This window comes from Chrysoperla carnea, chromosome 1 (assembly GCF_905475395.1).
Source record: "Chrysoperla carnea chromosome 1, inChrCarn1.1, whole genome shotgun sequence".
NCBI lineage: Eukaryota > Metazoa > Arthropoda > Insecta > Neuroptera > Chrysopidae > Chrysoperla > Chrysoperla carnea.
In genome coordinates this window covers 93,890,614-93,903,715 of record NC_058337.1, presented here as the reverse complement: position 1 = coordinate 93,903,715, position 13,102 = coordinate 93,890,614, and the positions used below count along the sequence as shown (strand labels likewise).

General features: G+C 28.7%; 1 protein-coding gene across 2 annotated transcripts; it reads left to right on the top strand.

Moving 5' to 3' along the window:
• Window positions 1-1,503: 1,503 nt before the first annotated feature.
• On the top strand, window positions 1,504-8,119 carry LOC123306049 (DNA excision repair protein ERCC-5 homolog). 2 transcript variants are annotated; one of them, XM_044887913.1, is made up of 4 exons: window positions 1,504-1,820; window positions 3,301-3,476; window positions 4,185-6,582; window positions 7,001-8,119. In XM_044887913.1, the coding sequence occupies exons 1-4, from the start codon at window positions 1,733-1,735 to the stop codon at window positions 7,951-7,953; spliced, it is 3,615 nt and encodes a 1,204-aa protein (XP_044743848.1). In that variant the 5' UTR covers window positions 1,504-1,732; the 3' UTR covers window positions 7,954-8,119. The 2 variants fall into 2 exon arrangements, with proteins under 2 accessions (XP_044743848.1, XP_044743849.1); XM_044887914.1 differs by lacking the exon at window positions 1,504-1,820 and adding an exon at window positions 3,545-3,660 and having other exon boundaries at window positions 3,349-3,476.
• Window positions 8,120-13,102: the final 4,983 nt, after the last annotated feature.

The window sequence follows — 13,102 nt, the reverse complement described above, 5'->3', positions numbered from 1 at the left end:
TGCGCCCTAACGGGTAAACAGTGATGCTTAAGAAAAAATGTTTCAAACAAAAGTTGTTTTTTTATAAGGAACATTTTTTAACGTCTGAATATTTGTTGTATTTCTAACGGTATACCAGATGCGTGCAACACATTCAAAACCTTGACCCATATTGCTCATTTACGAACTCAACCTCACGTTTTATGTCCTGAGCACTCTATAAAATGTTTTCTTGCAAAAATATAATAAAAATATAAAAAGTAGGGATTTGACAAAAACCAATGAAATAATTTTTTAAAATGTTTTTCAAAATAATATAATCGAATGAAATCAGTTGATATCCCTTCTTAAGTTGAATATTATTAAATGAAATTTACTAATATCTACTGATTATCATTGGCTGCTGGTTATCGAATGGTATTCAGTGAATGAACAAATTTATCAATTTTTGTCATACCTGTAGCGCCCAAATTAGGGCTCAGATCCAAAATTGGTAAATAACTTTTTCCATCGTCTTTATGAGCTTATTCTGTAGGCCCACAATCTGCAGTCAATAACAGAACACCGTGTATATGTTAAGGTATACCACGTTTAGTCCCAAGTTTGTACCGCTTAAAAATATTGATGCTGCAAACAAAATTTTGGTATAAGTTTTAATCAAATCAATTAATTAGTCCATTTCCGGTTGTCCGCCCTTCTGTTCGTCCGTCCGTAAACACGAGAACACAAATACATCAAGATATTAAGCTGGAATTTTTAATAATAAAACCATCTTGTAAACCGTTAGAGATAGAAAAGTTTAAATTTAAAAAAATGATCCTTATAAAAAATAAACAACTTTTGTTTGAAATAGTTTTTCGTAAACATCACTGTTTACCTGTGAGGGCGTAAATTTGGACAAAACTCTAGTATCCATTTCCTCCAAAACTATAAAAAATAGGGAGAAAAAAATTCGCAGGTACCTTCAACTAAATGGCAGCCGAAAGGTCGTCATAATTTGGTTCATTTTTTAAACTTTTCTAATTTATTAAAAATAATGCAAGAACTGACACTCAAAACTTTCTTTCTATACAGTATTTCAACAATTTTACTCAGCCAATTGTTTGTTATCACTTGTTTTGCTTTGGTTTTAGTGCGTTTTGTGTGATATATTTAGTAGAAAGAATCGTTGTTCCGTGTCACTAGTTGTTAGCGACAAGAATTGGCGCGCAAAAAATCATTTGTCAAATGTCAATTGACAATTTAATGACATTTAGTATATCAACTATCAAAAAGTGTTTGCATCGTTAAATGTAAACATTCTTTAATATCATAACTTTTACGTTTAATTATTATTTAAATTAGTGAACTTAGATAATAATCTAATAAAATTATCCATAATACATAAAAAAAATCTCAACATAATTATGTTTTTTGTTGATGAATTGAAATCATGCACACACATAAATAAGTAAAATATATATAAAATGTAAATATCTCATGGGAAAAAAATAAAAGATTTAATTCTTTGGTATGCAGCCAGTGTGTTAGGTAGACTTCACATAGGATAGAATTATTGTAGTTTGTTTGTAGTGTAGTGAGCCCAGTATACACGCTCCACTGCATGAGAACTTCTCTCACACATATCAAAGAAGTAAATAACAAAAAAAATGATTTAATTATTATTGTGTTTTTTTTTTTATAAACAATTTTTATCATATTATTTTGCATAAGTTTAATCTTAATCATCATCGTATTTATTAATTAAATTAAAATGGGAGTACATGGACTTTGGAGGTTAATTGATTCTTCTGGAAAACCTGTGCCGCTTGAAACATTAGAAAATAAAGTGCTTGCTGTTGGTATCCTTTTATGTCAATATTGACGTTTATTAAACAAAAATATTTGGATTCATTACGCATTTTATTTCAGTAAAAGTTTTTAAAACTATTTCAATTTTCTTTTGAGGTTAACTAATAAGTAAACAATAAACCATACACTTTTATTGTTACCTAATATTATGCAATAATGTTAATTAATCATAAGTAAATTGAAATTGAAGCTCCATGAACTTATCTTTTATATATTGCTTAAAATAGATATATTTTGGCTAATAGTTGAAATTAAGTAACTCTTAATTTCTCCAATTTTTGAAGTTATCATATATTTGTAACATAGTACCTTCGACCTTGTTCTTTCTTTCTTCATTTAAGTCTATAAGATTTTATGTGCTATCATCAAAAACATCACAAAACGAATCAATTTTATAGTGTTAACCCTTAAATGTGGTCACGGATTAAGAACCCCCTCCGCTAAAAAACAAATGGAAAAAGTCAAGAATTTTTGCTTGCTGCTTTTTTTCTAATTAATCAATTTACTGCTTGACAAAACTCGTTACATCGTAATGTTTCAAAAGTGTTCTGATAATTAAATCTAATTTTATATTCAACTTTAAATCATTTTCAATACATAAATTTAATACCTCATAAATAGACCACCCGATACATTAAAACAATAGAATTTCAAATACATTAAACTTTTAATGTTTTTATAATTAAAAAAGAGGTCTCTGTGTGTTCTTTTTATCACAGAAGTTATTTAGAAGAGTAACTAATGTTATGGAGTGTAGAGGTATAGGAGCACAATATCTCTTATGGCTGTTTGATTCAAAAAGTGTCCTCAAAATGCATTAAGGAAAGTGGCTAGAATGACGCTTATGCAGCAATAGGGTGTTTGACGTAAACATCTAATAACTTGTTTAGTTCTCTATCCTACTGTTATTACTTTGAGTACTCCTTTTAAAATGTACACTTGCTTCAGCAGCATCATTCTTATTTAATGCTTTTCGACTAACTCTACACTAACCTTGGATCCATCAATCCTGGGAGATATCCCGACGGACAAGTTATCTGCTTTCTGCGTGGCGTCTGGCCTCGACAGAATCGTATAACTTCATCCGATTTTAATAGCACCTCTAACCCGAAGACGTCTCGTCTTTGGGTGATAGGTCGTTCTCAAGGAGAACACAGAGGACTCTTGGTCTAGGACCCATTTGCGATACCCATATTTTTGTAATTATTATTATTATTAACACTGCGATTGTTATGTAAACGCAATTACGTTGCCTATAATTCTTATGTTTACAATAATCTTAAGTATTATCGTAAATACTTCTGATGAGGTAAGTTTTATGGTAAACATAAGCGTTATGTGCAGCGTCCTCATATGTCTTAACTTTTATTTTAGCGGGAATCCTAGCAAAGCCAATCAAGATTTTTTTAAATTTCATGATCTTTTGTACTTTTTATTTGGAAATATTATTCCTTAATTATAATTTTATAGATATATCAATATGGCTGCATCAAGCAATTAAAGGGTTTCAAGATTCTCGTGGTACATCTGTTCCCAATGCTCATTTATTAGGAGTGTATCATCGTTTATGTAAATTACTTTATTATAGAATACGACCAGTTTTCGTATTTGATGGTGGAGTTCCGTTACTTAAAAAACAAACTATTGTAAGTTTTCACGACAAATATCAGTTTCAAATTTATTAATACAATAAAATTGTTTTCGACTACTTAAGGTTCAACAATTTAAATAACCTGACGGTCATTAACGAACCTAGAGAAGAGGGAGGTGGTCAGCAATTTTCACCCCTGCCAAAAATTGCAGCTTTCCTAATTCTGAGGCCAAAAATGGGTACGCTTATGATTGATCTTATTATATGTCTTAATAATAAATAGAAAGGGGACTGATAAAAACATGCCCGAATATATTTCGGTCATCTACATTGTCCTTGAAAGTATCCTACTACCCGAAGTCCAAAGCTTTTCTTCCTCATTACTTTTCTTAAGCTAGGTGGTAACAAAGCTTCTACATTTTCCATGTAAATCGTTGGAGATCGCTAGATTATGCAGATGGTAATTTAATGCCCACCATGCAGCCAAAAGATCGGAAATCGATCACCCCAACGCGAAAAGCCTTTGTGAATATCACTCTCTTGCAAGTGATTTAACTGCATCAGAATGATTTGGCCTTCAAATCAGCGTGTATTGTATTATTTTGTGTTTCAAATCTAATCAATTTCGATGAAACGAAACAAAAAGCTTTCGGCTTGTCGGCTTGAAAAACGCGTTCCCTAGCTTATGCTTGTACACAGTTCGAGGAATTCTATAATAAGATAGAAAATTATAATATAAAATCAAACTATATTTTAATTTCAGATTAAAAGAAATCAATTAAAATATCAGCATGAAGATGAATCAGAAAGATTACATCAAGAAATTTTAAATACACTTCTAAAGCAATCAGCAATCGATTCAGTTCTTATTGAAAACATAACACAAAAAACAAATAGTCCAATAAAAAAAAGTCCTCTAAAAATATCACGTAAAGATGAAGATAAGGATGATATGTTCAAGTTACCCGAATTACCTCAAGAATTTACATCAAGTCAGAATAATTCTGAAAATGATATTGAAGATATGCGACCTGTTCATAAGCATTGGATTGATATTGATACGTTCAATGAAAAAGATAAAAAATTCTTATCATTACCAGCGGATGTGCGTCATGATATCCTAACAGATATTAAAGAAAATAATAAGCGCACATCATGGAAGAAATTATATGTAACACCTGCTGAAAATGGAGAGTTTTCAAAATTTCAAATACAGCGTGTATTAAAAAGACGTTCTTTACAAGTGTCGTTAGAGGAAGCTAAAAAGGAAATGGGTGGGCATTCGCTATCGTTAGGTGATCTAGAAGCTTTATTGTGCCAAGAAGGTATTGTAACCGCTTCAAAAATGGCGGCAAAACGACGTATTGCATCCGATGAAAATTCAAGATTTTTGTTTATAAAAAGTATTCAACAAACTAAAAAAGAAATTACTGAAAAAATGAATACTATTAAAGAGGAAACGAAAAATGAAAATGAGGAATCAATGGATGAAAGTTTGAAAAGTGCAAATAAATTATCGAAAATTGAAATAAAAAATGATTCAGATTCTTCTCAAGATTCAGACTTAGCAATTTATTCAAAAAATGAACTCAATTCTGACTTTGAATCCGATTTAGAAAAAGCAATACAATTATCGAAGCAAGAATTAAATACGCCTTCTACAAGTTCAATTCATCAAACCGAAAAACAACCACATTTAGAGAAGGTAATAACAAAAGTAGCGAAATCTGAAGCAGATATAGTTGATAACGAACTAAACGAACCTTCAACAAGTTTTATTACTAATACCATGAAACAATTAGAGTATGACCCAGATTTAGAAAAGGCTTTAAAATTATCTCTATCTGAAATCAATTCAAGCAGTTTAAATTCTGAACAACAAATTCAGATTAAATCAGAATCAAGTAATCAATTAGACCTAGAAACTGGAGAGGCGAAAAACCATAGCTGTGAAGATCAAACAGAAAATACAAATATAGCAATAAAAGAAGAATCACCCGATTTAGATTTAGAAAAAGCAATAAAATTATCCTTAGAAGCTGAAAAAACAAAAGAAAACGATGTTATGGAATATTTAAATAATTTTAAAGACGGTGATTTTGAATTTGACAGTTCTAGCGATGACGAAATATTATTAACACCCGTAGCAAAAGGTTCAACGTCACTTGCAAGAGCATACTTAACTGAATATAGTGATTTAACACCTTTGGAAATCGAAAAGTTTTTAAACACAGAAAAATCCAAATCGGAAATTAAATCAAAAGATTTTTATTTGAATGAAATGCTTCTAAATACGCCAGAGCGGAAAAAACCTACAGAACAAGATGTTAAGGAATTACTTCAAGATCTTACATCAGATACTGAAGAAATGGATGGTATTGGAGTTATTTCTGATTCAGATGAATCAGACGATTTTGTTGAGGTAAATGAATCGAAGGAATCAAAACCTGTTTTAGAAGTTGTGATTAAACCCGAAAATGAAGGCATTGACGATTTATTTGCTGATGTCTTCGAAACTAATCAGAAATCAGTTAAAATATCAATCGAAAAAAGTATCTCAACGGAAAAAACATACATCGAAAATGAAGTACTAGAAAATATACCAGAAAATGAAAATAAAACAGTAACTATTTCAAAAACGAGTGATTTGGAAAAGGTTAATAATAATGAGAAATTAATTGCCACTAGTGAGACCACGACCGAAAAAGAAAAGGAGAAATTAGTTTGCATCAATGAAACCATAAAAGAAAAAATAAATGATGAAAAATCAATTTCTAACAAAGAAGATTTATCCGTGGAAAAGAGTACCAAACCAAAAATTTCTAAAGAAGAATTAATAAACCTTAAAGAAAACTTGGAAGCCCAACGTGAAAATTTATTAAAGGAGAAAGCTCATGAAGAGCGAATGGCAAACTCAATCACAGATCAAATGTATAAAGATACCCAACATTTGCTACAGTTATTTGGTGTTCCATATATAATTGCTCCAAAAGAAGCAGAAGCTCAATGTGCCTTTCTAGATGAAGTTAATTTAACGGATGGAACAATTACAGACGATAGTGATATTTGGTTGTTTGGTGGAAAAACAGTTTATAAAAACTTTTTTAATCACAAAAAGCATGTAATGGAATTTCGAGCTGAAAATATTCAACATCACTTCAGTAAGTTAACCAAATTTTAGTTTCAAAACTAACGAATAAAAAATTGACTAAATATTGATTTAAAGGTAGCTTTATTTTTTGCAATTTCGGAATTACATTTTTTTGATACATGCGCAATGTGAGTTTACTGCAACTTTTTCTAGTCACATCAACGTCCTGGACCGATATTTTACCTTGATATCAATCTGAAGATATGCTATTTGTCGAATTTTGTTCATCGATTTTCAATATAAATAAATTTTTAATCAAAGCCCGAATTTTTTTTGAATACTTCTGTATTAATGGAAAATATGAACCAATGTCTGAAGTTTATTCAATTCTAATTTTTTTTCAATTACTTCCCTTTTTCTTCGCTATCTTTTCTATTAATCGTTGAGACTCGCATAAATTTTATAATAATTTTCTTATATCTTTTCAGAAATGTCAAGACAACAATTGATTTTATTGGCATTATTGGTTGGTAGTGATTATACTTTAGGGATTCAAGGAATAGGCCCTGTCACAGCTCTAGAAATTTTAGCTGCATTTCCCCCTTCAAAACAAGAAACAACTATTCTTAGCCAAGATGAGCTTATATCTGGACTACGGCAGTTTAAACAATGGTGGCAAGGTGGGCGAGTTGCTGGACCTGGAAAAGCTTCATTACGTAATAAATTAAAAAATATTTCTCTACTAGAAGGATTTCCAAGCATTCAAGTTATCAACGCATACTTACAACCTGAAGTTGATTCAAACAAAGAAACATTTTCTTGGGGTAAACCAAATTTAGAAAAGTTGCGTGAATTTGCTCGTCAAAAATTTGGATGGTCTGAAGTAAAATGTAACGAAATATTAATGCCAGTTATGAAACGATGGGAAGATCCTAAATCCCAAAAATCAATTCTAGCATACTTTAATAAACGCCCGTTAAAAAATGCGGAAATCTTATTGAGTAAACGAGTAAAAAATGCAGTTACACGTCTAGGACAAGAAAATTCTGATGATAACGAAGATGTAGAAGAAGAATTACAACCAAGTACTAGTAGTACAAAAACTAAATCTAAGGCTACAAAAACTAAGAAAGAAACAAAAACAAAACGAGCCCCTAAAAAACGAAAACCTGGCGAGCCGGAAGTTGTAACACTTGATGTAGACGTAAAACCATTAAGTAAGTTACAAGAAAAACTAGTCAAATTTGAAAAACCTGCACCAAAGACATACGAGGAGATTATACCACAACGTGAAAAAGATCGGATAAATGCATTGAAAACAAAATTACGTGCTATTGAATTATATCGAAAATCTAAAGCTGGTCCTGGATATGTACCAAAGAAGCAGAGACCTCCTCGTAAAATGAAAGATGAAGCAGAACTTTCGGAAGATAGTGATTAAGCCACAGAATTTGCAGAAAATATTGATTAAGATAATTAAAAATATAATTAAAGTATTTTAGAAATACTCTTTAAGACTGCATTTTGTATGATAAACTGTAAAATAATAAAACGTACTACAATACTGTAATTTATAAAATAATTTTTTATTTAATTTATTAAATGATCTAAGCAATATTTTTAAATTAATAAATAGATAGAAATTTTTATCGATGTGTTTTTTATTTGTGTGTGTGTGGTTACTTATTCCAACAACAGTATTTGATGTGGAGACATAGAAACTAATATCAATTTTTCAACTGTAGTGACGATCAGAAAGTTAAGTTGTAGCGGTCGTCTAGGAGTAATACTTAGATCAATGTCAATAAGAATACAAGAAAGTGGATGTTTTCTTCATTTACTGCTCCTTGAATCATGTAGAGTTGTACAAGAATCTTCAAGTACAACTCTTGTAATAAGAGTAACAAAAGGACATTGACGTAATTTGATTTAAATTGGAGAAGTCTTCAGAGAAAGGCTATTTGAATTGGATATAAAGAACAACTTAGAGAGGGTAGTAAATTTTTTTTGTGTGTTTTTAACTTACCCTGCAGGATATTTCCCATTAAATAATAACTAAACGCTTATAAAAGATTCCAAAAAAAAGTAGAATTTCGTGGTTTAGCTAGTAAAACTCCCTCTCCCGCTTCCAGTGGATAATTTTGGCAGTGGATAAGGAGGCTGTTATGACTAATTTTCAATTTTTTACTTGTAAATGTCAAATTAACTTGTATCATTAAAATTGTGATAATAAGAGACGAAATTGCATAAATATTTTTTAAATGTAAATTAACATAGTTATATTTGTAAAAAAAATAATATTAGATTTTCAATGTAAGCCATATATACAATCTATAGATTTATATATCCATCGTCTATGGTAACTGCTTGAAATAAAACTCATATAGCGAATATGGTATATTCTAGGGTATTATAAAGACGAAATGAAAATCAATAATGAATATGTTTTGTAGAATAAATTTTATTTCTATATAATGTTTAACATACCATACAATTTATATTTGTTTTTATAAATTATTTTTCATAAGAAATATTCTTTACATAAAAATAAAATGGATAATATCAATTTTAAAAATGAAAAAAATCATATAATAATTGCACACTAAATCATGATATCTTTCAAAAATTTCGTTTAAATTCATAAAAAAATTTTCAACCAATATGGTGTATATATATATAATATAAAAATTCATTTTCCGAATATATTTGTGGAAAATTATCAAATTTTGGCTTAATAATTAATTTTTTTAAATATATCGTTTTTTTTTTTTTTTTCATATGAATTTAAACAATACAAATATGTATTATTAATATAAAATTTATAAATCAACTTAAAATGTTTTTCCTCTCTAAATAGAACAAGAGCTGGGAACTCAATTTTCTCTACTACGCTTCCCTTAACTAAAGGTACCTATCAGTATTCTAAGCACTCTAAACATTTTGCAGGAAATGGAACGATTGATCAGGTTTGTTCATAAAACACTAAAGTGGCTTTTTTTAAAGCCTAGATTTAATATACAATGAACGCATTCCAGAAATTATAGCGTGTCTTGTTTGTCCATATTTTAAAATTCTTACTAATTTCGCTAACATTATTGTTCCAAATATACTCAGGAATTATAACGAAATTTCAAGCAGCCGTATCTCTGCAAAGAAATGGACGAATCTTTATCCCAAACAGCTCATACAAAATAATTTGAATCAATTTCCCAAAAGTTTTATCATTCAGTAACACTTTGCACTAAGGGTTTAAATTTTGAGAAATTTTATATCTTAATTTATTATGAAGTTTGGAAGCGTACAATACTTCTAAAAATTATTTTACAAAAAAAAAAAAAAAAACCAATAAAACATTCCTGTATGAGCTTTAATAACATTAGTAGCCGAGAAAATGTTTATTAATTTTTACAGAAATTTTAATACAGGTACTTTATAATTTCATCTTGGATGTAAGATATAGGTTTATAAGGTCAAATTTATTACTCAACAATATATATTTGTAAAATACTCGTGAAGTATTCATAATCACCAGCTTTCACTGGCAAGATATTTACGATTCACGGTGGGATGAGCCCTTAATCAGACATTTAAAAAACTGTATTAATTTTTAAAATATCTGAAATATCTACTCAAAATTGTGTTACCAGCTTTTGATCTATCTGTGCATATAATAAATTTTTTAAAGTTTATTTCTCTACCAGTGTTTATATATATATTATTTTTGTAATTTACAAATATTCTAAAATTTCTTTAATATATAATATATACATTTAAAATTTTATTTTTGTCACTAAGCTAGATAATAATACCGTTCTGTTTAATTTAATGTTAATTTTCTTTTGTAGTTGTTTCATTACTTTGTGAAAATTATTTACATAAATTTTATAAATGGAATAAAAATAGTTTTGCAATATACAACAATATGATTTTTGTGAGTTTAATGAATTTATGTTAAGAAAAATTGTATTGGTAAAAACATTTGACGTGATACAGTAGAATAAAAGTTTTGACATTGTTAATAAATATTATTTTTATTTAAATGTGATGCTCCGATCTTTACTTTCTCTTCGTCTACCTCAAGCATGTGGATACTGTTACGCTTTGCGATAAAAAAAAAAGTATTGTTTATAATTATAATTGAATGACTTTCTGCAATCTTCCTGTCTGCCATTAAATACAAAAATTTCATTAAAATAAAAAAAAGTAAATATTTTCTGCTTTACTCGTATAGTGCCACGTATGATCCCTGTGTTAACATAGGAAATTAATACATATAGCTTTCGATTAATGTACAATGCCAGAAATTATTCTATTGACAAAGTACAACTACTAACATAGGGCGTAAACATTTTCTATGTTAAGAAGTGGATTCATATTTAAAACAAGGAAAAATACTGCATCTTAGCTTTTAATGTATTTTTCCACAGTAATTAAATCCTATGGATAGTCAAATGTTTTAACCAAACCATTTTAGATTGCTCACATATGATAAGAATTTCTTAAAATTCTTATCGTGTGTGATCGCCCTTAAGGTTCGATTCACATTATCGTGGAATATTCGAGACGGTTTCAGCTCTATTGCGCTCCAGTAATATATTTTATTTAACTATATTATAGAAAAACGTAATTGAATCGATACATTAGCTATACTCATGTCACTATCAGCTGCTTTGAACACGGTAAAGTGGATCGAAGATAAATATATATGCAACATTTATGTTGAAAGTTGATTGGTTAATGTGATTAACATACGTCATAAATGCTTATTACTAATTATATACTGTCATATGCGCACTGTTAATATTCAATTAAGTAAATTGAAGTCAATATTTAAAATCGCACATAAGTATCTCATTCCATTTTTATTTGCTCAGAACCTGTAAATCTTGCGAAAATTTTAGCAAGGTACAATTAATAACATTTTAATTCATCATTGGAGTTATGGATAGTACAGGTGAGAAAGACCATCTTAGAGTATTAAAAAATGTCCGTCAAAAAACATAATTGAAAAAATGAAATTAAATTGAAAATTTAAAAAAAAGTACTCAAAGTAGAGTAAAACAGAAAACTAAACAAGTTATTATAATAGGATAGAAAAGCTCACATAAAACACACTCTTCCAAAGCAAGCACCATTTTGGACAATTCTAGAACTGTCATTTAATGTTTTCAGCTGGATACTTTTTTACTTTCACCCTTTTTAAGATGGAATTTCTTATCTCTACCCTCCATAATTAAAGTGCACATATAACCTTAATATTGTCTGGTTTCTAAGAAATTTGCCTCTATTAAGTATTATTAGTTTTCGATATGTTCAAAATATGGCACCTATTAACCAATCGTTTTAATAAAATATATAAATGAAATTTAAAATCAACAACTGATATTAAAATGTTGACTTCTAAAATGCGTTTTTTAAATTAAGGTAGTTCAAGCAATGGAACTACCTTAAGTAATATTTTTGTAAATACACTTTTTTCTAAATATAAATAATCGAGAAATATAAATTTTTAGCTCAAAAATTATAGCAACCCCCTGAAAATTTGTTATAGGTATTTGAAAGGATATAAATATTATTAAAGATAATAAATGAGAATTCTAGGATATTTCGAAATATATTTGAAAGGATGTAAAATAATATGCGAAAAAAAAAGTTTCTGGCATCAAAATCGGTTGACATATGCTAGTTTCTACTTTTTTTCTTTACCTATTAACAAATTTCCTGCGAGTTGCTAAAATATTTTAAGTCAAAGTTTTAATTAGTTATTTTCTTCATTACTTGTGCTATATGTTAACATAATCTTTTTCAATTTTATGAATATTTATTTATACAGTGTGTGTTTAAATCATTGAGCCATGTGATAACAAAACAGTATATCTAATACAAAAAGTAAGCACTTACCAAATATCTCCGTCTCAAAAAAAAAGTGACACTCGTGTGAAAGATTTTTAATATGTAATTAATCAATTAATTAAAATTATTAATATTAAAATAAATAATTATTAGCTTATTATATTCCGTTTTTTACTTAAAAATTTTTTGTCAAGTTTTTTTTTTCTTTTTTTTTGAACGGGAGATACATAAGATAGTATTAATTATATGCTAAGAGCCAGATTCATCAAATATTCGTTGTTCGTTGTGCACTAGACTTCTTACATTAACTTACGAGTTATGTTATCTTTTCGTTTTTAGAAGGAAGTTCGATCCTTTAAAAAAGTTATTGCATCCTTAAAAAATTGTTGGTCATTTTATTTTCAATAATGGTCTTAATCATCATTAAGAAGTTTCCAGAGATGTCATGGAATCTTATAAAACAAAAACGATTAGCATTTTTTCAATGAACTTCTATAACTTAATAGCATCTTAACACGAAAAGTTGGCGTTATTCCATTTTACATTACTTTCCTCGATTTTAGATACGATAATGTAAGAAGTCCAGGTCACGTCGAAAACTGGAAACTTTGACTCTTAGTATATTATGATTCATTACACATTATTATAAATTTTTTACATTTAATATTACAACAGATTCATCAACGTATAATATTGGACATACAATCATAACGAAAAAAACCTTGTTTTTCAAAAAT

Excerpts from the sequence above, each read along its gene's own strand:
- LOC123306049 (XM_044887913.1), top strand. The coding sequence starts at position 1,733 with ATGGGAGTACATGGACTTTGGAGGTTAATTGATTCTTCTGGAAAACCT. Across the intron at positions 3,477-4,184 it reads TACTTAAAAAACAAACTATT|ATTAAAAGAAATCAATTAAA; the intron begins GTAAGTTTTCAC and ends TTTTAATTTCAG. Across the intron at positions 6,583-7,000 it reads AAATATTCAACATCACTTCA|AAATGTCAAGACAACAATTG; the intron begins GTAAGTTAACCA and ends ATATCTTTTCAG.